The sequence below is a fragment of the Peromyscus californicus genome, unplaced genomic scaffold (genome assembly GCF_007827085.1).
Source record: "Peromyscus californicus insignis strain IS unplaced genomic scaffold, ASM782708v3 Scaffold_17__1_contigs__length_78620276, whole genome shotgun sequence".
NCBI lineage: Eukaryota > Metazoa > Chordata > Mammalia > Rodentia > Cricetidae > Peromyscus > Peromyscus californicus.
The window spans coordinates 69,506,570-69,532,150 of NW_026294469.1; the positions used below are offsets into that span (position 1 = coordinate 69,506,570).

Genomic DNA, 25,581 nt, shown 5'->3' on the forward strand with positions numbered 1-25,581 from the left:
TCAGTCCTCCTAGACACGGCTGAAATTTAAGCTGTCAACCCTTGTTGGCTTTCCCCATGGAAAACACCACAGATATCCGTTCACCGCAAACGGCCAGCACTGCAGATTCCACCAAGAAGAACCAGGGAACACAATTCAGAAATAATATGACATCCTGCATTTTTATTCAGTTCCATATGACAAAAATAGTAACCTAGACTAAGACATCCATTTCAGTCAGTAGATGTGTCGAGCCACAAGATTTAATCATAAAATATATTGGATCTATGAAACAGCCTGGCTGGTTCTGGGAGGCCCTCACCCCCGCGTGGTTTTTTGCATTATAAAAATAGTGTCTCTCTTCACCACGCAGAGGGACAGCCAGCCCTGAACACAGAATGGGGGTGGTCACTGCACCTTCATCAGCCATCTCATTTATAATGCTTTACATTTCTCTTTTCTTAAGTTATATACACATCGTTTTGAGAGAAGAAAGAACACTAACATGGTACCAAATACCAACCAAGAGGAGGGGACAAGCACACCAGGACACAGATAAATAACAAGACATTTAACTGCCAAAGCACAGCAACATTAGCCACTTGTCTTCCTTGTCCCAAAGCCGGAGCACCTGGTCCCGTCCCCAGGGAAGAGATGGCATGGCCTGGAGACGCTCCACCTCACTACATAGAAAACAGAGTCAGAGAGTTCCGTGTTCATTTCCAAAGACAGGAACACATAATGAGGCCCAGAAGCTCTCTGCTCAGCCACAGGCCAGTGGCAGTCATTCCCCAGCAGTGCCTTTTCCCGTTGGTTCGGTTGTGTGAGGTGACTACTCTATCCATCTGTTTCACACTGTCTGGTTTAGCCCTCAGGCGCAGACAACTCCCTGCCGAGGTACCCAGCTACCTACAGTATGTCTTGAGCAAGTTTGTTGGAAGTTCATGGTGTCACATCCCAGCATGCTTGCGATGCACAAAAATGAGGTAGTACACACAACACTGACGTTCAAGTTTTGATTCAGCCCCGCCTCCCAGCATCTGGCTTCTGTGCTCACTGGATGCCATTTAGACAAGTCATCAGCAAACGATTAGACTTTTGGATAACCAGGGCACTGCACTGTGTTTGCTCTTGAAAAGACAATACATCAGAAACTCAGAGACTCAGAGAACGTCAAAGTTATGACGGACTGTACTGCCAGACACTCACTATTCCCATCTCCTTTACAGCACAACCAGTGCTACGAGGCAGTCGCATCGTGTGTGTGTGTGTGTGTGTGTGTGTGTGTGTGTGTGTGAGAGAGAGAGAGAGAGAGAGAGAGAGAGAGAGAGAGAGAGAGAGAGAGAGGGAGAGGCAAGCCTACAGTAAATCACACCTACACAATGTTCACTCCGTTGCTTTTTTTTTTTTTTTCCCTTTTCTATGTCACAGGACTAAGATTAATTTGTCAAAGTTTTGTTAGGGTGCTCACAGTTTTTCAACGTGTTTTGTAGAAAAGTTAAATAAATCATGTTAATTTAAGAAATGGCAGGCCTTATTTTATTGAGGTGCTGACAAGTCTTGGTGGCTTTTCTGCTTAAACAGCATGGATTTCTCATGTTCAACTTTAAGATAAAACAATAAACTGTGACATGTTGTTTTTTTCTCCGTTTTCTTTAAACCGAAGTACTATTTATAAAATACTTTACATCTTTTTTTTAAATTCTCAAATTATAGACAAACCTCCCTAATACAAAATACTAAAAGTGCAATTGTATAAATTAAGATTTGCAACCACATTATACAAACATTACCTCTTTATTATACAGCTTTGATAATGTGAAATATTTACTCACAACTGTTTATAATGCTGTGAATCATTTTACGGTGATGCTTGTCTGTAACTTGTTCCCAATCAACCGCTGGGCTACAGACCACACTAGAGAACAACTGTTCACATAGCAGCTACAAACATTTAAATTAAAAACGGGGTGGGGTTACTGACAGGTACTTGCACACAAAAAGCATGCTTTCTTTCCCAATAGAACGTCACAATTTTGCCTGCATTTAATTAATTCACTTATTTATAATAAAGCAAATCTTGCTTTAAAAAAATCACATAGCCAGATGTATTCTGTGATACAAGATCTTCATTTAAGGTTGGGTTATTTTATTGTCTGTTACCCGCATAATCTTAACATAAATACTATAGACAAAGAGACGGTCGTAATACACAGCGTTTGGAGCACTGAACTGCTTCTTCAAGATGAAGAGTCCCTAAAACAGAGTTCCAGTGTCTACAGAATTTGAACAAAACCATTGAATGCGGCTCACTGGATTACCACAGGGGACCCTGTTCCCCCACGCAAGGGGGTCACTAGGTTTTAGGAGAAATGAAGTAGATATGGTCTGAGCTCTTTCTGTTCCTAAGGCAGTTTTCCAAGCATTTAAGCTTTTGTCTGAAATTTATTTAAAGGTTGCAGAGTTCTTAAGAACAGTCAAACCCACTGTTGAAGAAGTACCATGCGGCACTTACCAGGCCACCTTACAGCAGCCACATGGTGCAGGTATTTTCTGCCATGGATAAAATATTAATGAGAGCCTAGGCATGTGGGGTCCAAAGCCTGAGGCTCAAACTGTGATTAGTGGGCTGGGGACAGAGCATGAGGGTGAAGTCTTAAGCATATCTGGCTAGTTTATTCCAATCTCCTTGTTATCTTCAATGAACCTTGTGAATGGCCGGCTGGCTCCCGTCTCTGAACTTGCTTTGTCCAAGCTGACAATGGGTGGACTACTGCCAGTGCGTGTCTTGTCCACCCCACCAGCCATGGCACCCAACGGCGGGATGGCACCTCCGCCTAGACTTACTGGGAGCTGAGGGATGCCTCCATTCTGGATGACAGAGATTTCATTGTTTTTCATGGCAAGTCCATTGGTGATGGCAGCGGCATACTGGTTCCAAAAGCTGGGGTCAACATTCATTGCCCGAGCTGCCAGGTCCTTCTGGAACATCTCAGAGAACTTCAGAGCGTCACCACCGAGCAGGGCCATGGGGTTTTCCACAGACAGGCGGCGGCCACGCCTCGCAGGTGCATTGTTCCACATGTGGGTGCCCATGTGTACCTGTGGGAGACACAGAGAGACGAGCTACAAGTAAGCAAGTCTAGAACTGTTAGGCAGCAAGGTCTTGGTTTCAGTGTTTCGTGTTTCGTGTTATGTACACACATTCTAAGCATTAGCCCTGGGGTCAACAGAATGCAGTCAGGTGAGCTTTCCTGAGCACCTTGTACTATATACACAGTATTTCATTCTGTGAATATAAAAAGCAAAACCAGCATGTAAATTGACAAATTTTTTAGACACCAACACCCTCCCCCACGACCCCCACCAAGACTGCTAGAGAATGTTCTAGAACGTAAGAATCAAGGACCTTTTCTACTGCTTTATCCATTCCTCACCTCAGTGTATGCATACGGAGGTCAGAGGACAACCTTGTGTTATTCTTCAAGCATGGTTCACTTTTTTTTTTTTTTTTTTTTTGAGATAGATAGGGTTTGCTACTGGCCTGGAACTTGCCTAGCAGACTAGACTCAGCCCCTCCCCGCACTCCACCCCCCCCCCCCCCCGCCCCATTTTCAAGCTTGTAAAAGGTCTTGAACTTGAACTCTTGCCCTGTCTTTCTCTTCTCTTGCTTTCTCTCGAACAGGACAAGTGGGTGCTAAGGCCTCCTGGGCCACCCAGAGCAGTAGGGTCTTCAGGAGGCTCCTGTTGGGTATGGGCTACTAGCTTTCTCTAGAGAGGCTTCTAAGACCTGGACAAGTAGCTTCTGTCTGTCTGAGGCCAGCAGCATAGGCAGGAACATGGAGCATCCTTGGTCTGCTGCTGCGCTTGGTCTTAAGTGGAGATGCAGGCTTCACATGCTGGGAAACTCCTCATCCAGTGTCCCTCCCAGGGCCCTGTCTATAGTCATACAGACGATAGAACGTTCTGGAACTCAGAGTAAGTCTCATCTATGCCACAGGCTAATGTTTAAGGACCAAGTTTGTTTTGTTTAAGGTCCAAGATTCAAGAAGACTGTGTTCTGGGCCTGCTCACCAAGGGTCTGCCATGCCTGAGGCCCTGGAGCAGGTTGATACCATCAGAGGAGCAGGTAGACAAGAGCCCCCTGGGTGGAACACGGATTCCTGCTTCACTTACTTCTGCTTAATGGGATGCATGTGCAAATATACACTATTCACATAGACATGGACACACTCTATACATTCATACTGTGTATGGACAAACAACCCACTCTGTACATGTGTATACATGTGTACACCAAGTATAAAGACAGAATCTCTGCCTGGACAGGGGGTGCAGGGGCCATCCATAGGTGCCATGTGACTTGGCTACAGCCTCAGGCCTATGGCCTTCTTACCTTGAGATTGCCCTTGGTGGTGAAGGCCCTGCCACAGATGGTACAGCCAAAGGGCTTCTCCCCAGTGTGGGTGCGTTCATGGATCTGCAGGGCACTGGCTGAGGAGAAGGTCTTTCCACATGACTGACAGTTGTGCTGCTTGGGTGTCCGGCGTGGTGGGGGTGCCAGCATGGGTGCCAGGCCAGGGCTCATCACTGTCTGGGGCCCAGTAGGGACCTGGACTCCGGCTGGTAGGGCTGGGCTCTCACCCAATGCGATGGCCTTGCTGTGGCCGTTCACTTCCATTTTGATCATGGTGGGCGCAGGGCTGGAGGCCAGGCTAGGCGCGCTGTGGCTGGGACCTAGAGTAAAGTCGGAGTCAAACACCTGAGAAGGCAGCTCTTTCAACTTGTGTGTCAGTAAGTGCTGCTTTAAGTTACCCATAGTGGAGCAGCCTCGCCTGCAGACCGTGCAGACAAATGGCCGCTCCTTGGTATGGCTGCGGTGGTGGATTTCCAACGCGCTTTTGCAAGCAAAGGGCTTGCCACAGACACCACACACAGTGCTTGCACACTTACCCCGCTCTCTGCTCAGGAACAGCAGGCTGAAAGGGGCCTCCTCCTTGATGAGTGGCCGCCCAGGGTGGCCCGCCGTCAGGTCCAGGGCACCTCCATTTCCTGGGCCGGGGGGTGGGCTGTCCAGCCTTTCAGTCTTCAGTGGGATCTCCTGCGGATCCTCCTGGTGGCCAAGACCCGGTGACTTGGAACGGAAGCTCTCGCCATGACTGTGAGCAGGTGACAGAGCCTGGGAGGATGAGGACTCAGACAGAGCGGGGCTGCCTGCACTTCGGCTCTCCAGGTCACCCACGGCAGACGAGGAGTCATTGCTCAAGTGGTCACTTTCCCCAGACCCATTCTCCACTGACTTCAAGCCGGCCAGTTGCTGGCAGTTCATGACTGAGTCGATCATTTTCATCTGATTCTCGAGGGCGGCAATGCTGGAGATGACCGATGGGGGTGAGGGTGGACAGGACCCCGAATAGGAGAGGAGTGGTTTGGATGAGTCACTGGCCATGTCCTTCAGCTCCGAGTCCTCCTCCATGGAATTCTCGTCGATGTCATCGTCGAAGCTGCTGAGGGTCTCCGCATTCTTTTCGTCAAAGGGCAGCTCCGCGTCCATGGCCTCCTGGAGGCCCTCGGGCAGTGGCGTGTTCGGGATCTGACCCCCCATGTGCATGCGGATGTGCTGCTGCAGCACGACCGCATTTGTGAACTTCTTCTGGCAGATGGGGCAGGAGTGCTGCACCCGGAGTGGGGGCTTCGCACGGTGCACCCCAAAGTGTGTCTTCAGGTTGCCTTTGGTAGTGAAGGCGCGGCCACAGATCTTGCACTTGAAGGGCCTTTCTCCCGTGTGCGTCCGGTAGTGCATCTTCAGGGCACTCTGGCAACTCAGCACTCGGTGGCAGATGACGCACTGGTTTGGGTCAGTCATCTTCTTGTCGATGTTCTCCACCAGCTGCTGCAGTTTTGAGGTCTCTGACGTTTGCATAGAGTCAAGCAGCCCGCCGAAAGGAAACTGGGCCTTGAACTGGTCAGAAACAGCGGGGAGACCAGGGCTACCAAGGCTCGTGCAAGCGCCGTCTGTGACGGTGGCGGCCGCCGAAGTGGGCAATCCACTGACCTGCCCCCCTACCACAGGGGCATCCCCTGTCCTTGTACTTGTGCACGGCAGGCTGACAGGCTCGGTTTTAGTAAGCGAAGGCCCACCAAGGAGTGGCTGGGGCGACTCGGGCCTCACTGTGACACCTGACTCAGTGTTGTTGAGGCCTGGAGAGAGAGAGGTACATTCGCTGGATGCTGGAGAGGGCCTCTGTGGGGAACGGCTAATGGGAGTGATGCTAGGGGAGTCAGTGTAGTTGTGGGTGCCAGGGACAGTGGGGGGTAGCTGCAGCCCGACTGATGTGGGCACAGTGGGCAGCACTGGCTTGCTGTCCAGCCAGGTGGTCACTGGCTTCTCTGGGGGCAGGGACATGCCGTAGGGAATGCCGGAGCAGGTGGGCACATTATCGAGGTATTCTGGGACAGGATAGGGGTTCATCTGGATGTGGGGGTACTTCTCCTTGTGCCTCTGGAAGTGGACCTTCAGGTTGCCCTTGGTGGAGAAGCGGTTCCCGCAGATGTTGCACTTAAAGGGCCGCTCCCCTGTGTGGGAGCGCAGGTGGATCTGCAGTGCACTGTCGCTGCCGAAGACCTTGGCACAGAACCTGCACTTGTGCTTAAAGAAAGGGTCCTCGGCACTGGCCTTGGGCTCGAACACTGACACATTAGGGGGCTTGCCCTTGCGGTGCTTCATAAGAGCCGACAGGGGGTCTAGGGCGTTGGCCGTGGCAGCAATGCTAACCAGCGGGTTGGGGAAGATGACACTGTTGGATGAAGTCTGAGGTAGCAGAGGGTTTGGCAGATTGGAGGCTGAGCTGAGGAGGGGACCAGGACCCAGGGCAGGGGGCGTCGATGCATTTTGGGGCTGCACCGTGGTGCCCACTGCACTGGATGCTGTGGCCACGGCTCCTGGAGCAGGGCCAGAGCTGCAAGCTGGGTGTGCCCCCGATTCAGTGGGGCCAGCACTGGTGCTGCAGGGAGTGCTTGTGCCAGATGCAGGCTGTGACAGGTGCTGGGGACCATCGAAGGCCGCCGCCGCTGCTGGCAGGGTGGAGCCTGAGCCAGCTGAGGCAGTGGCAGGTCCAGTGGAAAGCTGGAGGGTTGTATGCGGAGCCAGGCCCTGAAGCTGTACCGAGGCTGTTGCTGGGGCGCTGGCTGAGGGCTTCAGCGGAGGCCCAGGCTGGCGGCTCATCAGGGCCACCTGGCTGCGGATCTGCTCGATGAGCTGGAGCTGGTGGATCTGCTGCTGCTGCAGTGCTACCAGCTGCTCCAGGATCATGGGGATGGCCACAGCGCCCACGGTGCCACCGGCGCCCGTTGTGCCGCCCGCACGTGTGCCCTGGGAGAACTGTGCCACGGCCACCTTGGTGCTGAGCAGCGTCTCCAGCGTCACGTTGGTACTAGGCATGCTGAAGGCCGCAGGCTCCGGCTGTGGTGGCAGCGCAGGTGGCGGTGGGGGCACACCTGGGCCTGGAGGGCCCTTGTCAGCAGAGGCCTCCACATCCATGGGCTCTGCCTCCTTGGCAGTAGCCTTCACCTCGCTGCCCTCCGTGGGTGCCACCTCCTCTGCCACTTCACTCTCAGTGCGGTCACTGGGCGAGCTGGCGGGAGAAGGTTCTGGAAAGTCCTCGGAGGGCGGCGCTGGCTCATCGTCATGCACGATCAGCACCAGGGGGTTCTTGGTGCAAGTCTTCTTGTGCTGCAGGAAGTCTGCCCACTTGAAGAACTCCGCACAGCACTTCTCACACACGCTGGTTTCCTCGCTGCCGCTCCTGCTCTCACTGCCGCTCTCTGCGTCCTCAGCACCGTCCCCCGGGACGCCTAGGAAACCAAGAGATTACATCAGCTAGGCTCCGCCAGACAGCCGCCCTCCATTTCAAAATTTTGCACATCAGTAAAATCAATATTTTTTATTTTGTACAAATTACCCCACTTCAACATTTCTGACGTCCCAGCGTGTGTGTTCTATGACTCTTTCTAGCTAGCTAATCATTTTCTTAGCACAATCCATCAAATTATGAGGCCCTATCAATCGTGGATACTGCTTCTTAATGAAATTCCATAGAAGCCATCGATTTCCAATATCTTCATACAATCCGCAGCCACCCTGTCTGTTGGGTACAAAGCCAGCCTTCGATGGGCTCATTAGGATTCCCCTTTACCATCGGGCTTCCTCATTTCCAACAAAATTAGAGACGCCTCTGCCAGTTCACTTAACATCGCCGAGCTAATCCGTAACCTTTTCCCACTCACCGGCACCTGACAGGAAGCCAGTGTGGTGTGATCTAGGCTCATGGATTCATCAGCTCTAAGCCCAGCTGAGGCAGTGCCGATCTAACATGATCCTGCAGAACCTTTTGAATCAAGACGCATTTATTTCACGTAGGAAATTCAGGTTAAGTACTATGATTTGTGGACGTAACAAAGAAGCAGCAAGCATTTCTGCAGATCCGAATGGCCGTATCCTTCTCTTCCTCTACTTCTTCTCTTTTGGAAGGCAGAGGCCTCTACGTTTTAGGATTTGCCAGATGGACTATCAATATACACTAGGCCTAAAATGAATCATGTTTAGTACAATTAATCGGCTCTGTCAGATGCAATATTCTTTGGCAAAATGAACTTGAAATTACATGTTATTGTGATTAGCCAAAAGAGTTCGGTGGTTTGTTAACAAACCAGGAATTATATATTTAAAGTTCATTTATGTTGACATGTTTAACATGAGAATGTTGTAGTCAGACACACTTTTTGTACCTATTTTCATCTATTCTCATAGAAAGACTTAGCAAATTATATGCTTGCACCATCGTGGAAAAGCCTCTAATTGGTTACACATGTTTAATTACTGTTGTAGGCAGCTACTTCCTCTGTCTCCCTAACCCTCTTGTGCCGAATAACAACCGTGTTTAATGAACAACTCTAATTCACACCTGATCAAATAAATAGCTGTATGGGAACGAGAAATCGACACCCAGTGACACTTTTGGCTCTGGCTTTTTGGGTCACTGTGGTGGGGAGAGAGGCCTGCGGCTGCCTGGTTTTGTGTACCAGCTTGGGTGCCACTGACTAGGAGGTTTGTTGTTGTTTTTTTTTTTTTTTTTTTTTTTTCCAGTTTGCAGATGGAGTGACGGTAACACATCCACCGAACAGAACAAATGTCACAGGCAAGTCAGCTCTTTGTTAAATGTGCAAAGTTGAGGTCCAGAACAAAACACCCTCCAGTCCCATCCGAAAAGACACTGGGGTTCTGACACCAGCACGTGGACTTGAGAAAAAGTCTCTAACATTTCCCTTTTAAGGTTTTTTTTTGGGGGGGGGGCTGCTAATTCAGCACTAGGTTGAGCAGAGAAATCTGGGGTTTTTTTGTTTTGTGTTTTTTTTTTTTGTTTTGTTTTAATTTTGTTCAGGAAACCCCACTGCTCCTCTCTCTGGAAAATGAAATAAAAATATTTTTGTGGCTGGTCTGTTGCTTACCATGAGGCCATTACTTCCAGGTAATTTATACATGCCTTTAAAAATTATTAGCAGCATTCAATTAGCATTTTCTTAACTGGCTAAGCCATTTGAAGGGGAAAGAAGTTAGAGCTGCAGCCCATAAACCCCACAGACTTTTAAACTAAACTCAGTGCGAAGATCAGGCTGCAGCGAGCAGTCTCATTACTGCATGGGGGAAGGAACGGAATAGGTATCTGTAATGAGGTTGAGGGTAGCTAGGAGCAAAGACACAGTCGATTTATACAGCAGATAGGCACATTAACAAAACAAATACTCCATGCTCAACTTTGTTCAATGTATGCAAAACTAATTGTAAACCTCGTTATGGTTATGGAACAGGGCTGGGGGAGGCTAGGATTTTTTAATCATTGAATAAACAAAACAACAACAAAAAACCTACGAGCTCTTCAAAATTCCAGTAACTTAATTTTAAAAGTTTTAACAAAATGGCAAAAAAATTTTATTTATGCTCTCTTTAATTGTATAATGTTCTTCAGAAACATATACATATCATATACACATACATATATACATACATATGTACATAAACCTAAGCGGACATTAAAAAGTTCATTTGCATTAAGCAGTAAATTAGATGCATAGAAATCGCTAAGCAGGAGACTGACTTTAAGAAGGGGCTTTCCAACGCGTAAAGCCATGATACAAAAAGTATAACTGTACTTTCTAAAAGAAAGGAAATGCCAACGTATTAAAAACTGTTAATGCCTTGAAATATTGTCTACGTACATCTCCTTTAAGAAGATAAAAATGTACAGTATGTGCAATGCACAAAAACTGAAGGTATGTATGCTTTAAATTTTACAAAATCAAACAGTTATCTTATTTAAAAGAATACCTTTGCTTTACATTTAGTATGCTCTAGGGACAAGTCATTGAGAAAATGCTTAAAAGTGGGCTGGCTTAAAGTGCCTTCAATGTGGAAAGAATTAATTTACACAACTGTAAGTTATGCCTTCACAAAGTGTGGTGTGTCACAGAGAACCCATGCTTTTCAAAAGAGTCTCGACCCAAACAAATCTCTATTTACCTTAAAGATTTGCATTTTTACATTCCCATTAGTTTTCTATGTGTTAAGTGTTTTAGGGTTCATTTCCAAATACACTGAGGCTGAGAAGGGATCCCCTAGGTAATTTCTTTTTTTTTTTCCTCCACAGCAAGGGCTGCTAAATTACAAGTGTTTCTTAGCTGTACAAAGTGTGCATGGAATATATAAGCACGTTCTGCCAAATAATGTCATTTTGTTTAATTCAATCTTAAGTGACAATTATCTCAACATAAGATATTTTGTTCAAAGTAAAATGATCCTCCACCTATACTCCTTCCAAATTGAAGAAGGAAATTGTAAGGAAAAGGCATTCTGACCCTTTGGACCCGTTAACAGTTCTTTATGTTAATGAGCCCAAGGAAACCAAGCCTGGCAACAATTTGCTTATGAGCCAAGCTTCATCATGAATTTCACTTTTGGCAAAAAAAGTGATCTTAAAAACTACAGTTAGTGAGGGGAAAATTCTTCAAAACAGTTTGCATTTCTTATTTGGGGCAAATAAATTAGAATTACCACTTAACATTTCTGCTGGGGTTTGTTCAAAATGCCTATAAAACAGTCGCTTCAATGTTAAGCCTCACATGCTCAAGCTATGGCTGTGTTTCCCAAATTCGAATGTAACTAGACCTCCTTTATAAAAGTTGGAGATAAGTAGAAACTTATTAAGATAGACATAAATACAAAGAACAGACTACCGTTTCCTTTATGGAACCGAACTTGCTTGTATATGTTAGAGATGTTTTTAAGCAACAGAATACTCTTAACTGAATGAATGGTCAGGAAGTAACTGAAGAACGTAGCAGCGACAGGACTCTGGAGTGGTGCAGTCTACTGATTCCCAAGAGCACAAGTGCTGACCTCTGGTCCGTTCTCAAGAGTGAAATTAAATTATAATCTGCTTCTGACACTGCCTACATTACCGTCTATATGTGAAGCTGACATTATTAGTTGTTTTCCATAAAAGAAAACCCAGGCAGATACCCTGACTGCAGTTTATAATGTCATCACATTGCTGCCAGTGTCCTTTACCTCTGCCATCTTGTAGGGCCAAGATCACATTTTTTTTAAACCATGTTTCTCTTTAACATTCTGAACTGGCCACCATGCTAAAAAGTTATTAAGCCACTAGTTAATATTGCTTAAAATGTTTATTTACGGCTAACCAGAGTCAGGGAGCACACTCTTCGAAAGCACATCGGAAAAGCTTTGAGAAATGTATTAGCAATGCAAGTTTTTATTCTCATTCTTTTCTCTTTCTTTCTTTCCTTTTTTTTTTTGAGGAGAGAATTTAAAAAAAAAAAACAAGCATTCTAAACATTCTCGTCCAAGTAATTTGTATTTTTGCCTGCTGGATGTTCAACAACTAAGATTTGAAACCAACTAGCCAGGGATTAGGCAGGCATTTTACAGTACCTAAAGGTGACATACACTTACACACTAAGTGGAGAAAATGCTAACCAAGTAAACCGCCGGGGTGTTGGCTCTCCCTCCTGGAAGGCCTTCCTCCTGTTTGACAGACCAGTGGGTCATGGTGGCTGCCAAGTGAAGGTAACTACCGGAAGGACCACACAGCCCTCACTGCCCTGGAAACCAGTCACCTGGCTGAGGGGGATAAAAAATAGATTTGTGGGGCTGGAGAGATGGCTCAGCCGTTAAAGGCTAGGCTCACAACCAAAAAAAAAATAGATTTGTGGTTGATTATAGTCATCCCAGAACTTAGGATTCCTAACTCCACCTTGAGGGAGAGTCATGTTTGGGACGGGCAGAGAAGGGGCAGGCCTACAGCCCCTCAGAGAAAACCACAAGGCAGCTAGCTTAGCGGCATTCATTTTAAGAATACTTGCATTTTTTCTACTCACTGATAACACAGCACATTTCAATAAAAATCTGCCGAGTCTTAGTACATCCTCGCCATTGCAGCTTTCACTCCTGGTTAGTTTTGGGAAATGACACCATGCTTTCTCTTGTCTTCCAGAACACAATCTTTTTCAGGTCACAAGTGAGAAACCTTGCAGGGTATAAAGATATTTGAGAAGCCATGCTTTCTCTATACAAATATTTAAGCACAGTTCTTAACAAGGCTTATTTTCATTTTCCCTTTTCAGAAGTGTCAAGAATTCCACCCATTACAAAACAGCAGTAAAATTGCTGATTTATCGTTTCCTTTATTTTGCTACACTTTTGTTACATTTTTAAAATGCAGTACAATTAACAAAGGGAGAAGGCTGACTTGTTTAGTACAGAGAGGCACGTTAAAATTCTCTTCTTTAACTATTAACTTTAAAATACCAGGTGGGTCTTCGGGACAGGAAACCCTACTTTTTCCTTTGTCTTTCCATCTCTTAAAAATGTAGCAAGCATTTCTCAAGTTTTCCCAAACTCTTAGGAGACACTTATTTCCTTGCAAATTAATTCTTTTTAACTCCTTATGATAGCTTTGAATCCCATAAAGAAAGATGAATTATCGCCATACTGAGCCCAAGCTGTGTCACAGGAGGAGACAAATAGAGACCCCCACTGTGTTTAACAATGTAGAAGAAATTCCAGGCGCAAAAGAAAAATTTCTGTCCTCTTCCCCCGGACCTGGAAAGCGTGCGCTCACAGAGCTGAACGGTGGAGGGCAGTCTTGCTATGCTCAGCGGCACTGACCCACGCGCTCCCTCTTACTCAGTGGTCCACATCACCAATTTGTTAAGTCACAACCACCTGTGGCACAGGCCCCAGGCGTCTTCTGTTTAAACTGGTTCAGTTTTAAGCTGTGCGGTGCGGCTCCAGGGACAGAAACACTGTCCCTTTTTGGGACACAAAGTTGAGGCAGCAGTAGCACACACAGTCACTTTGATAGAAAGATGTTTGTTGTACTTCAAGGCTTGCACAATCGCCCTTTCACCCAGCTGTCATGCTACACTCACGCTCACACCACTGCTTGTGCTTCACAAAACACACACAGACCTGAGACACGTCAGCAGAAGCCAGCTATTCGGATCGTAATTTGGTGAGGGGCTGCTGAAAACAAGGCTTTGATAAGTCACTTCAGGTTAAGGTGGTGGGCGGTTTAAATACAGCGTTCTCCAAGATTTGATACAAAGGGTTCCACATCATTTTATGACAGTCCTCCTAGAAAGTGTCCATTCCATCGCAACCCACTATCAGAGCACGCACAACCCATCACTTCGTGGGGGGAGGGGGAGAGAGCCAGTGAACAAGTAAAATGGATTTGGTGCAAAAATGCCTCCCTTGAAATAGCCCAAGTCACACTGCAACTGGGAAAGAGCCTGAGATCACCTGTGAGCATTAGGCTTCAGGAACCCAGGCTAGGTAATGACATCATTTCCATCAACTGCTCTTACTTCATAGTGGGAGAAATTTGCATACAAGCAGAAAGTCATCCTGGAAAAGCCACCACCCACCCTATGATGCCAGTGACTCTGCATGTGTACAGATTACACAAGACTGTTATCAAACAGCTCCGTCTGAGGCCACTCTGAGGACCCGTAATGCTGAGGAATGAGGACAGAGTGCCCTGGCACCTGCAGGGTTAATTAAACCATTCAAGAGGTAATGGCAACACAAAAGCAAGCCAGTTTCTCTTCTTCCAAGAGCCATAAACACTTGTGCTGAACTGGATGGCATTTGATCAGCTTGTACTGCACGGGAACAAACTCATGGGATCTCTAGTTAGCACGAACTCGGAGTTCACACTTAACAAAACAGTGGTGAGTCCTGCTGCCAAGGTCAACAGCACAGATGCACTAACTGTATTATGAGCTTGACATCTAGTGGCCGCCCCTGGCAGGGTGAAGCAGGCCAAGGCTTGTCACAAGACTCCTAAGAACTCACCTTCGGGAACAGAAGGCGAAGCTGGCCAGCATTCTGCCACCCACCTTTCCCAGGACCACCGTTTAAAAAGGCTCCACGACATACCATGAAGTCACCATGATTTCAAAGAATGCAAAGGGGGCTGAACCTCCCAGAGGAGAGGTCCACCCTCAGAGGAGAAACCGCTTGGGTACTGTCAGCTCCCTTTGGTGGCCAGAACCCCTTACCTTTAATTAAGAAACAAATCAATCTTAGTCTCAAGCATAAAGGTCATCCCATTATTTTGTTTAAAAAATGCATTTTTTTACTTTCTGGAGCATGCCTTGCCTTGTTTGTTTGGCAGTCACACAGTTAACTGCATCTTAAATCATAACTGTGTTGAAATTACGAGAGAAACCCTCAGGATACTCTTAAAACACTTTTCGTAATGTCATTACTAAAATTTGATTTTCACATAGATGGTATATGAAATGTGCGGTAACTGGACACACGCTGTAATCACCACAGTGTCCCACCCGCAGTAAGCAGCATTAGCTCCCATCTTCATGATATTGTCTAAGATCCACTGGTGTTTCTGATTGCACTGGCAGCTAGTCAAGAAATCAAGGGAGAAAAGAAAAACCCGTAAAACAGTGAAGGAAAGAGCAAAAGGGAAACCCTTCTTCTGTCATATTATTTTTAAAAATGACCCTCAAAACTATGTCGCTGCATTAGAAGCTGGTGCAGAGCCCACGAGCAGCCCAAAGGATTTTTAATTTACTTACACAAGACCTTGGGCCAACACTTACACATAAGAATGCTAAATTCCAGCTGACGGTCAGTTCACAGGACAGAGGTCCTGGCTCTGTTTGCTGCGTTCCCCACTCCCAAAGAAAATGTTCTTAAGGCTACCGGGAGATGGACGGTAGAGCTGAATATGAAATCTGCCACTTCCGTCTGTTTCCACCTTCATTCTGGATACAAAGAAATCATCAGCTTGCTAAGTAATTCCTGCTGCTCCTCCACACCTTTCCCTTCCGTACTGTCTGAACACATCCGAAAACCCTGGATGACGCATAGTCTTTGAAAAGTTTACAATACAATCCTTCTAAAAATTCCCTAACTCTTGTCTCATAATCAGCTCTCTTTGAGGTGGAATTAATTGGCACCCATTTTAGGAGCACGCATTTTTAAACAGGTTAAGTTTTTGAGCGTTATTTTAAAAAGAAATGTTTGCAAATTCTCCTCCCCCCCCCCTCCCCCTTCACTTACTTTCTACCTTTCATGTTTCAGAGAAAACAATCTGCCCGTGTCTGTAAGAAAGTAGCTTCTGTTCGGGCCCTTTTGGTATGCTGAATTGTAAATGTGTGTGTGTGTGTGTGGGGGGGGCTGGAGGCAAACCCTGCAGATACAGATAAAAGAAAAAAGATCTCGCCGAGCACTGGTGGCTTTCTCTCCCTGAACTTAAGCAGTCTATGAATTCCACTCCTTAGTTCTTAGGTCGCATACTGGCCACATTTGAAAAGATAGCCATATACTGTAAACTGGTAGAAAATAAAAACACCGTGAAGTAGTTAATGCCCACACAGAAGATGCATCCTCGAAAACTGTTTTAAATTACAACATTCTTTTGTTCTCCCTTAAATACAGACTTTCCCAGGACAGAGAAAATCGTCTTTAGGGACTGCTTTTCTCTTTCTTTTTGCCGGCACACAGTTGCCACGTCTTTAAAGTTCTTGGTAGGGCTTAAGTGCAACACTGTCACTGCAAGTTTTAATTAGTTTTTCTTAGAACAAAAATCTTCAGCTGGCTCAGAGGATATCATTACAGATCTAACTGAATCCCAAAGCTGCATCACGTTTATTTCTAAAGTGGGAAATCATCACGAATAAGCAATTTAAAATGACAGTTTCTATTGGGGGATTTACGGTCTCGGTAACTTAAAATAAAATTTTATCACAAGGTAACTCCAGAACTTTCCATAAGGCAACACTGCTTGTTTTCATTCAGACTTGTCACTCATTCCTTTAGTGCCAAGGTCTGGAGAGAACCAAAGCTGCCCCCCCCCCCCAGCCCCCATTGTTTGTCTAAAAATCAAATCCTGAAAAATAAACCATAAAAATGTGGGGTTTCTACTGGAAATCAACAAGACTATGCATCTTTGTCCTCCACCATCCTCATTTCTTTTTACATATGGTATTAACAAAAGCCTTCAATTTTACCGCAGAGATGGACCTACTGCTTTAATTAACATGTCACACCCAAAGTGATACAAAGGAATCATTTACTCCATTTCTAAAACACTGTAGACTTAGCTCACTTATAACTTCATGCAGCACATATTTGTCTCCCGTGCAGCTAAAAAGAATTAAGAATTTGAAATGACAATGGAGTAATTTAGTTTACACAACCATTTATCTTTTTTTTTTTTAAAACCAAACTACTTTTCTTGGTTATCTTAGAGTTAAGACAGCATGAGCATTCCTTGACTTCATAAGGGAACAGAGTATCTTTTATGCTCCATGAACAATCTGCTTCAGAACAATTAAATCAGAAAACAAAACAAAACAAAACAAAAAAACTTGTTTTAATAGTTTGCCTGAACTATCCTTCAAACCCGAATAGCACATGCTGCTTTACTAGGGCTCAGCCTCAGACAGGCTATTTTTGGCCTGTTGCAAAATATGATGAGGAACTGTAGCAACCTCGGGATCAGAAGTCTGAATGACTGTAGAAAACAGCCTGGATAAAAGCGCCACTCCTGAAAGGATGGAAAACCTGGATATTGGAGAGCTTCGAAATAAATTAGAGCAGCGAGCAGCAGAATTCAAAAGAGAACTCGTAAATAATTGACTATCTGGGGTTTTCAACACTGTCCGGGTTATATATCCTCCGACGTGTTTACACGATTAACTTTACCACACTCACATTTCTGAAGCGAAATTAAAAATGAACAACAGTGCCTCAGCTTGTTAACTGTTAAACACACGAGGTTTTACTCTATTAATTAAAATATGCTTTAATAAAAGGAGACATTGCACATTTTGATAACAACCCTACAAAGCGGAGAAGTATTTACACTGTTGCATTTTAGGGCGGCTGTGAAAGCGGATTTTGAGCTATTCAGGAGCCGCAATAATGAAGCTTTAAAATTCCTCACTGGGATGCAGTGTAGTTCTTTTGAGGGAAAGACTGTCTTTCTCATTCGGCAGAAATAAATCCATTCATTTGATCATGTAGTCATTGAGGGTAATACAAAACAACCCAAGTGTGAGAAATTCTATGTGAAGAAGTAAACAAAACAAAAAAAAATCCATTTCCATGACAAAAAGATTCTTTGTCCCTAATCTACCCAACATATGCAAGCGTTTCTTTTTAGCATATCGCCTGTTCTAATCTTGGCTGACTTGGCTGCCGAGATGCCGGCTCCCTCACCTCACAGCAACAAAAAGACCCAACGAGTCCCATTTGATTTAATTCATTCCAGGGCTGCTGTGGGCATTTTCTCACTTTCTGCTGCGACGTGCATGCTTTGTCAAACTTTAATGCTGTGTGTTAAACCCTTAAATTCCGTCTATTTGTTACGGTTTTGAGTTTGGGTTTTTTTTTTTTTTTGAAGATGGTATTATTTTCATAGCTAAAAGATTACTTAGTATCTGCCTCTAAACAATTTACAATAGGTTGATCATAAAAGTTGGCTTTTAAGGAATAAATTATTCCACCTTGAACTAGTTGGGGGGCTCCGTGTCATATGCGGCCGCCCCTCCTCGGCCTTCTTACCGGCGCCCTGGGGACCCTGTCAAGGCGCGCCAAAACTGGCGCCCAGGGCTTACGGATTCAGGGTGCCATAAACTTTAGGGTGCCAAAGTTCAACCATACTAAATTCGCATCTTCTCCAGTGTCTAACTTCCGTAGCGCCTGCCCTGCACTTATGGATGGAGGAAGTTGCTACCAGCGAAGTAACTACGAAGGTATCTCCATCGCCCGATTTCGGTGCATCCAAAAAGAGTACGAAAAGGCCGAAGGGAAAACTTGGAATCCACCAGGAACGTGCTGAGGTCCTATCGCATGCACGCACTAGCCCCCGAAAGAAACAGCTGTGCTCGCGCCCCACAATTCCCTAGTCGGCCATTAAGCAAAGGCCAAGAGACATTTACTTCCCACTTGCTTCCGAAAGGGATGATTGGATTTGTCAACGCTCTGGGACACCGCGGGGTTCGCGGCCTGAGGGTCACCCGAGGCGGCCTGTTGGCGGTATCGGGGACAGGCAACAGAGACTGGGATCACCAAGGCGGCGTTGGGGCCCCGGGTAGGCTCCAGGCGAGCACCGGCTGGGCACCAGGACGCACGGCGCCCGCCGAACAAAGCTGGCCAGGCGGCGGCTTCCAGGGCCCGGGTCCAGCGGTAGGTGAGCCTCGGACGCGTCCCCCGCTGCTGCGCCCGCCCTGGGGATAGTACTGAGCTAGATCAGGATCCCGGAGCTTCTGGAGGCTCCGGGCCCACCGAAGCAGGGTAGGGGCGCAGAGACCAGGAGCAGCACCGAGGCGGCAGCGCGGAGCCCCCCTTCCGCCCGCTCTGGGTAAGCGGGCCTTCGCCTCCGGCCCAGCCGATTCCGGTTCATCCTGGAGCCGGCCCGGCCACAGCTCCGTCCGCGCGCAGCTCCCCAAGTCGGAGCAGAGGAGCCAAGTTTACTTGGCCCGCAACTCTTTTCCACGCCCGCGCGCTTCGATGGAGTACCGGTCCCGCACTCGCTCACGGGAACCAGGGAACTTTTCTCCCACTCCGAGATGCGCGCAGTCGCTCCCCACCGCCCTCGCTTCCCAACCTGGGTGGGCGCCCCAGAACTACGGGCCACCCTGACGTCCCCCGGCCCTCACCGTGCTCTGAAGCCCCGTCCTGCGGCGGTAGCTCCTCGTCCGACTTGAGGTGCTGGGGCTTGGCCTGCTTGCGCCGAGACATGCTGCTAGCGGCGCTCCGGCCCCGTGCGGGGCAGCGGCATCAGCGGGGTGGCCGGCGGGGACAGCGCGGGGTGGGCGCGGGGTGGCCGGGCGGGCGCGGGGCGCAGGGCGCGGGGCGGTGGCGGCGGCTGCGCGGGCCGCGCATGGGGCTGAGCAATTAGGCTGGTGAATAATGCATGTCCATTAGCCGAGGGCCGCGCCGATTGGCCGGCCTCCAGCGGACTCCGGCGGCCTATGCAAATGAGGCCGCTCTCGCAATTAGCAGCCGCGTTGGCGAGGAGGGGCCGCGGCGCCTGCGGACCTGGGTGCGCGCTGCCCCACGCCGCTCACATCGCGGGCTCCGCCGACCGCGCTCGGGCGCCGCGCTCCTCTGCTGCCCAGGTGCGGCTTCGGCGGGCGGGCCGGGGTGCGGCTTCGGCGGGCCGTGGCAGCGAACCCTCCGCGCCGCGCAGGCTGCAAACTTTGGTGGCGTCCGCGCGGCGCCGTCTCCGCCGGCGCGCCGGGCTCGCCCCTTTATAGAGTGTCTGCGCCGTCGCCCGCGCCCCCCCCCCCCCCCCGCTGCCGCCGCCGCCGCCGCCGCCGCCGGGCGGCCCCTCCCGGAGCGAGCGGCCGCGGGCAGGGCTCCGGCCCGGCGCCTTTGTCTCGCCCCGGCCGTTCGGGCGCCGCACCGCCTGCGCTCCGGGCCGGCCGGCCGACCGCCTTTGGTCCTCGGTAGCGGGTCGCCGCGCCGCTCAGCTCGTTCAGCCCGTCCCGGCTCAGGTGCCCCTGTCTCCGGACTTTCTCTCCCGGCTCTTGTCCACTTCGCGGGGTCCTCCGGCGGCCCGCCAGGCTCAGAGGCTCGCGGCCGGAGCGGAGTGCGCACGCTAGGGTGGCGGGACTTCGGCAAGACCAACTTTCCGGTTCGGAAGCGGCGCGGGCCGCGCGGCTCCTCCCCTCCCTGCGTTCTCCTCCCCTCTGCTATCCCCCCCCCCCCCCCCCCCACTCCCCGGGTCCCCACCGACTCCTGAGTGCCCGCCCCGCCCGCCGCCACCACCAGGGCCTCCGCGGCTCCGCGCCCGCCTGCCAGGGCCTCCCCACCGCGGACAGCTTCTTAAGTCCAGGGGAGGGAGGGGGCAGCGGGACCTCGGTGCCGCCCCCCTTTCCCGTTCCCGCCGGCTCTGTGGCCCCAGTGCCCACTGCTCGGGCCTGCAGAGTGGGCAACGAGTGCGACTCAAAGTTCCAAGTCCACGAAAGTCCGGCGAGCGGGCCGCGGGTGGTCAGGATTTCGGGGGTGACATGGGGGGCAGGTGAAGGGGGTCGTGCATGTCTACGCCAGCCGGGCACCCTTGGCCAGCTGGCGCGGCGCGCTCCCCGCACGGGTCTCCCCGCCCGCGGTCACGCGAACGCGGCCTCGCTCCCGCGCGCTCCCTCGCGCGCTCTCCCACCACACCGAGCACACGCGTCCGCGCGTCCTCCATCCCGGAGCCGCCACCAGGATGTGCCCCAGGCCTCGCCGCAGCAGCTCCCAGTGCCCTTCTCCCCAGCGTGTCTCTTTTTCATTTCTTAAATTTCTTGTTTTTGCCGGTGCGAGTGGCCAAGTGTGCGAAGCTCAGATGGCCTCCCGGAGTTTACCCTGGTTTGTTTCGTGGGTGGAGGGTGGGAAAGTAGATTGTGACCCTTCAGCCCCAACGCCCGGCGCGAGTTCCCCGCAGGGCTGGGGGAATGAGCTGCCTACTGATGGAATCCCCTGCCCCCTCCACAGGACCCCAGCCTGGCTAACTCGCCCAGCACTCCTAAAGTTGCCTTTCGGTTCTAGACTTCGGTTCCCACATTTCCTTCTCCCTCTCGCATCTAGTCAACAGTTCCACGAAGCAACAGCTTTGGGCTCCGGGAAGAGCGCAAGAGAACAACTGCGCGGAGGAACGAGGCGCACAGGTTGGAGTCGCCTCCAAACAGCCCCAAGAACCACTTACGAAAAAAATAATAATTTCTTAAGGTTGGTTTGTTTTTCCTTTTGGTGGAGGGTGTACTCATTTAAGTGAAAAAAAAAATTTTTTTAAAGAAAAGCAAATAAAAGACGTTCGAAATCTCGAGTTCTGTTGTAACACACACACGCACACCGATGGCATGTTTACAGTTAAGTTATGGGGATGAAATGTATATGTGTCGCTGTAGTCACGCGGTGAAGTTCTGAACCCGTACAGAGTTTGGGGAGGTGGGGACACAAGTGTCTGGTGCAGAAGCGTTTGGCGACAAAAAGTTTACAACTAGGACTTGGGGCGCCCGGGGCAGGACTTTTACTATAGAAACTTAGAGAGCAGTAAGGACGAGGATAGAAAATATGGAAGTATTGTGTTGCAGGGCAGGTGTGATGTGTGAAATGAAAAATTTTGCAAAATTTATAGAACAATTAAGAGTTAGAAGTTGCAGCGACTTGGCGGGATAGGGTGTCATTAGAAAACACAGGTCATAGGTGTCCAGCCCTGGGTAAGGTGCACTGTCTTTTACGGTTTGCTGTGCCCTCCCTTCCTCCCTCTTTCCCTCCCTCCCTCCTTTCCACCCTCCCTTTTCTGACACACTCTAAGGGAGAAGCAAAAAACCGGTTCTCACAAACGTCTAAAGCCTTTCAGGGAGAGTGAATACCACTGGATCCCATAACCACCTGGTCCCCATCAACCCTTCATTGGGTCACTTTAAGCCGCTCTTAACCTTTTTCTTGTTGCATGAGGTCCTCTTCCATCCTCTTTGCCACCCACTCCTCCTGATCTGTGTAGCAAGCCGGAATGCTTGCCCAGGTCTTTCTTCCCAGTGTAACTGTTTAATTAACTTGCTTTGCATTTTCTATGAGGCGTAGTTCTGGGGAGGATCTGCCTAGTCTCTCCAGTGAAGGCGAGTCCAGCCCTGAACCTTCTCGTGAAAGGAGCAAGCCCTCAGATTCCAGAGGTGTGGAGTGATTCTTGAGTGTTCAGTGAAGCAGGTGGGACTCAGGCAGAAGGGGACATTGCTGATCTAGCTCTCCAGCCAGCCGGCAAGAATGCCGGGTGCTGAGGTCTCCACCTTGGATCGGCCCAGGGTGATCTGCCCTGACAGGGTCATGGTGAAGTCTGGCTGAGCTGTGTGGGTGAGCTTGCAGGCTACCTGTCTCCCTTGAGGTTGACTCCGCTGGAATTTCGTTGAAAAGATGTCAAAGATGTAGAGGAGAGGACCAGGAGGCAGTGTGCATAGCAGAAACCTATACAGATTCCCTCCACTGTGGAAGGGCCACACTCAGATGCATCCCCAAGTGCACCTTTCAGAGATTGGGACCAAGAAGAGGGGTTTTCTTTTCCTTTCTTCTTTTTTTTTAAATAGTAAAATTGCAAAACAAAAGCATATTCCTTTCTCCTTATCTGTTCTTTCCCTCCCTTGCTTTCCAATACTTCTTTGGAAACCCTTTCACTGTTCTTATCCAGGGTGGCAAATTTCGATGAAAGAGTTTGCATCGGAAGCTTAAATCAAAACAGTATATTGCAAAGTGACAATGTGTTGAGTATTTTCACAGATGAGGCAGGAAGCAGTCTCTCTGACTGTGCCCAGGTTAACACAGAAGAGGTACACACTCCACTCTAGTTGGGCACACTGAACATGAACACTTGTCACATGACCCCTGTCTATTAAAATATTGCAATACCTAAGCTCTATTGCAAAAACAAAAGTTGCTTTTCCTCCCTATAATTAAATCTAATTTGTTAATTGTCTTTCCTCTTGCAATGTTGTTTTCATCTTAAGAGGTGACACGTTATTATTTTGTCTGCTTAATGATATTATTTACAAATTAATACTGTATATTTTACATTAATGGAACATATAATTAGGTGTTTGGATTAATTTGTATCATTTCTTCAGATAAAACAGAAAGCCTGTCTGCAAGACTGACTTGACAAGGGGAGGTGAATAGTTGGTTCTGACTTCACAGACTGCGCTTTATTGAAGATACCTGGCTCCAGAGTCACAGAAGATACTGTTACATAGGTGTACTTGACACTTGGTTTACAATGTGTTTATTTCTCCAGATCCTTCACACAAAATAGGTATTCAGATATTAGGGGGGCTGTGTTCTGTCTTCTTTCGTTCCTTTCGCTCACAAAGCTCCTGTTTTGTTTTGTTTTTCCTACTCCCTGGCCATCTCTCTCCTTCCCTTTGGTTCCTTTCCCACCCCCAATTTAAAAAAAAAAACAAAACTCCTTTGGGTTAAATTCAGCATGATTTTGTGTCTTTAATGCTGTGACAAGTGACCGCTAATTGGTTCTCACTTGAGCAAAGATATTACCATACTAATATTATTATTGGTAAGAAGAGGTAATTGATAACACCACCTGCCACTCTGGGGCAATCACAATGATAAATGTTTCCATCAACAGGAAATCTGTGCTTGGTGTACCACAGCCCAACGCAAACAGCATGTCAAGTGCCAATTATAGAGATGTTGCTTTCCTATTACAGGGTGTGTGTGTGTGTGTGTGTGTGTGTGTGTGTGTGTGTGTGTGTGTACTAGAAAACACATAGCCAAAAATTGTACTTGTAGGGTATTATTTTTGAAAATATTTCATCTGAGCGTCTGCTCTCCCACTTGAAGTTAACTACTGAAATAGGTGCATAGCCATGCCCACACCAGGTTCAGCTCAGCCTCTGCTCTGATCGTGTTTTGCAATTCAAAGTCATTGAGATAAATTTGCCCAGATACTTTAAGAGGAGGGAGCCATGTGCTTCATATATAAATCCACTCTGTTTCCCGTGCTGCAGAGCCTTGCTGCATATTCACCACAGGACACCATGAAGCTTCACTATAGGCATCATGGTGGAGCATTCCGTGGCTTTTTATCACACACACACACACACACACACACACAGCTCACAGCCATCATCTGCATGCCCAGGGCTACAAATGATGTGGAAGTCCTCCTCCCCTGACCACCAAACTTTGAATCTGGGCTGCATGAGGCTGGGGAGGGATGCTTTAACATATATGGTTATATAAATAATTCTAGGACTGAAAACTTTGACTCCCCTCCCTGTGGGGAGGCGCAAGTGATTATTATTAGCTTGCATTAATAGATGCAGGCCTCAAAAGGCGAAATCAGCTATTGATAATTGCAAGAAGTATACGGCAGCTACTGTATCGATCGACTGGCCCCTTATTCCCCTGGTATGGGAGAGATAAGAAGACTCACTCTTTAGTGCAATATAATTTCTTTTGACCTATCTGCTTGCTACAGACTTATGATGAATAGCCGGAGTGGTTAAAGTCCTTTATCACGAAAGTTACCCCTTGATATAATATTGATTCTTTATAACTAGCTCCAAACACAAAAATCAAACTGTCCTCTTGACCATCATCATCATCAATATCATCACAAAGCCTTCGGAATAAAGATCAGCTGCAGCCTGAAAACGCTTTCTGTAATCTCCCTGGCTAATCTTTATTTGCTGATGATGAAAAGAAAAAAAAAGGGGGGGGGGAATGTCATTTGGACGAACACTGTATTTATACTCTTACACGTCTTAGGTCAAGGCAGGCCTGTCTCTCTCGGGAGTGCTACTCGGCCAGCGTGGCCAGGCCTGCTAGGCCTAGCCTCGGAGCTGTCCCTGAGAGCCCTGTCTGGGGAGACCCAAGGGGCTCAAGGGCTCCCCATTAGCCGCCTTGCATTGGAGATAGGATTGGCCCAGAGCCTCCTGATCAGTGGGAAAGCGTCCTCTTCCTGGGTGCTCTGGCCAGCCCGAAGCCCTGGCGCCCGAGAGGAGAGGGGGCTCGCCGGGTGGGCTGGCCCGCACCGAGGGGCCGTCAGCCCAGAGGCGACATCAAAGGCTGCCCCTGCAATTCGTGTGCATTTCCCTCAATTAAAGGCATTTCCTGTCCTCTCCGCTTCTCCGCCCGCCCCGCCCCCCGCGCCAGCCTGGCCTACCGGAGCGGGGGGGGGGGGGGGGGGGGAGGGAACCTGAGGTTTGTAGTCGGTTCCCCTAGGAGCGCGCGTGAGGACGCGTGTACGCGCGTGGGCCCGGGAGGAGACCCCACCGAGGGTCTATCGAGGCCGAGTTTTGGGCACATCTAGGGGCGTGTTAGGTGGTGGACTGGGGGGAAGGCGAAGGGAATGTACCAACTCCTGCCTTCTGGAGCTTTCTGGGCTCCAGAGTCCAACCGTATAGGCTTCACTTCTGGTCTCCACTAGTGGCTGTCTTTATGGACCCCACGTGTCCCTCAAGAGGCCCCTCCATTCAACACACCACTGACTTAGG

General features: G+C 48.6%; 1 protein-coding gene across 2 annotated transcripts; it reads right to left on the reverse strand.

Moving 5' to 3' along the window:
* Positions 1-142: 142 nt before the first annotated feature.
* On the reverse strand, positions 143-19,437 carry Sall3 (spalt like transcription factor 3). Of its 2 annotated transcripts, XM_052742672.1 has the most exons (4): positions 19,249-19,437; positions 4,933-7,833; positions 4,376-4,716; positions 143-3,081 (listed from the first exon to the last, which is right to left on the reverse strand). In XM_052742672.1, the coding sequence occupies exons 1-4, from the start codon at positions 19,328-19,330 to the stop codon at positions 2,650-2,652; spliced, it is 3,756 nt and encodes a 1,251-aa protein (XP_052598632.1). In that variant the 5' UTR covers positions 19,331-19,437; the 3' UTR covers positions 143-2,649. The 2 variants fall into 2 exon arrangements, with proteins under 2 accessions (XP_052598632.1, XP_052598631.1); XM_052742671.1 differs by having other exon boundaries at positions 4,376-7,833.
* Between the last annotated feature and the right edge of the window lie 6,144 nt (positions 19,438-25,581).

What these genes read in the sequence shown, in the direction of transcription:
- Sall3 (XM_052742671.1), bottom strand. Translation starts at nt 19,330, where the DNA reads ATGTCTCGGCGCAAGCAGGCCAAGCCCCAGCACCTCAAGTCGGACGAG. An exon ending in GGACGGGGCTTCAGAGCACG is followed by an intron (nt 7,834 to 19,248) that starts GTGAGGGCCGGG and finishes TTGGTTTCCTAG; the next exon opens with GCGTCCCGGGGGACGGTGCT. An exon ending in CCACCAAGGGCAATCTCAAG is followed by an intron (nt 3,082 to 4,375) that starts GTAAGAAGGCCA and finishes TGTCTCCCACAG; the next exon opens with GTACACATGGGCACCCACAT.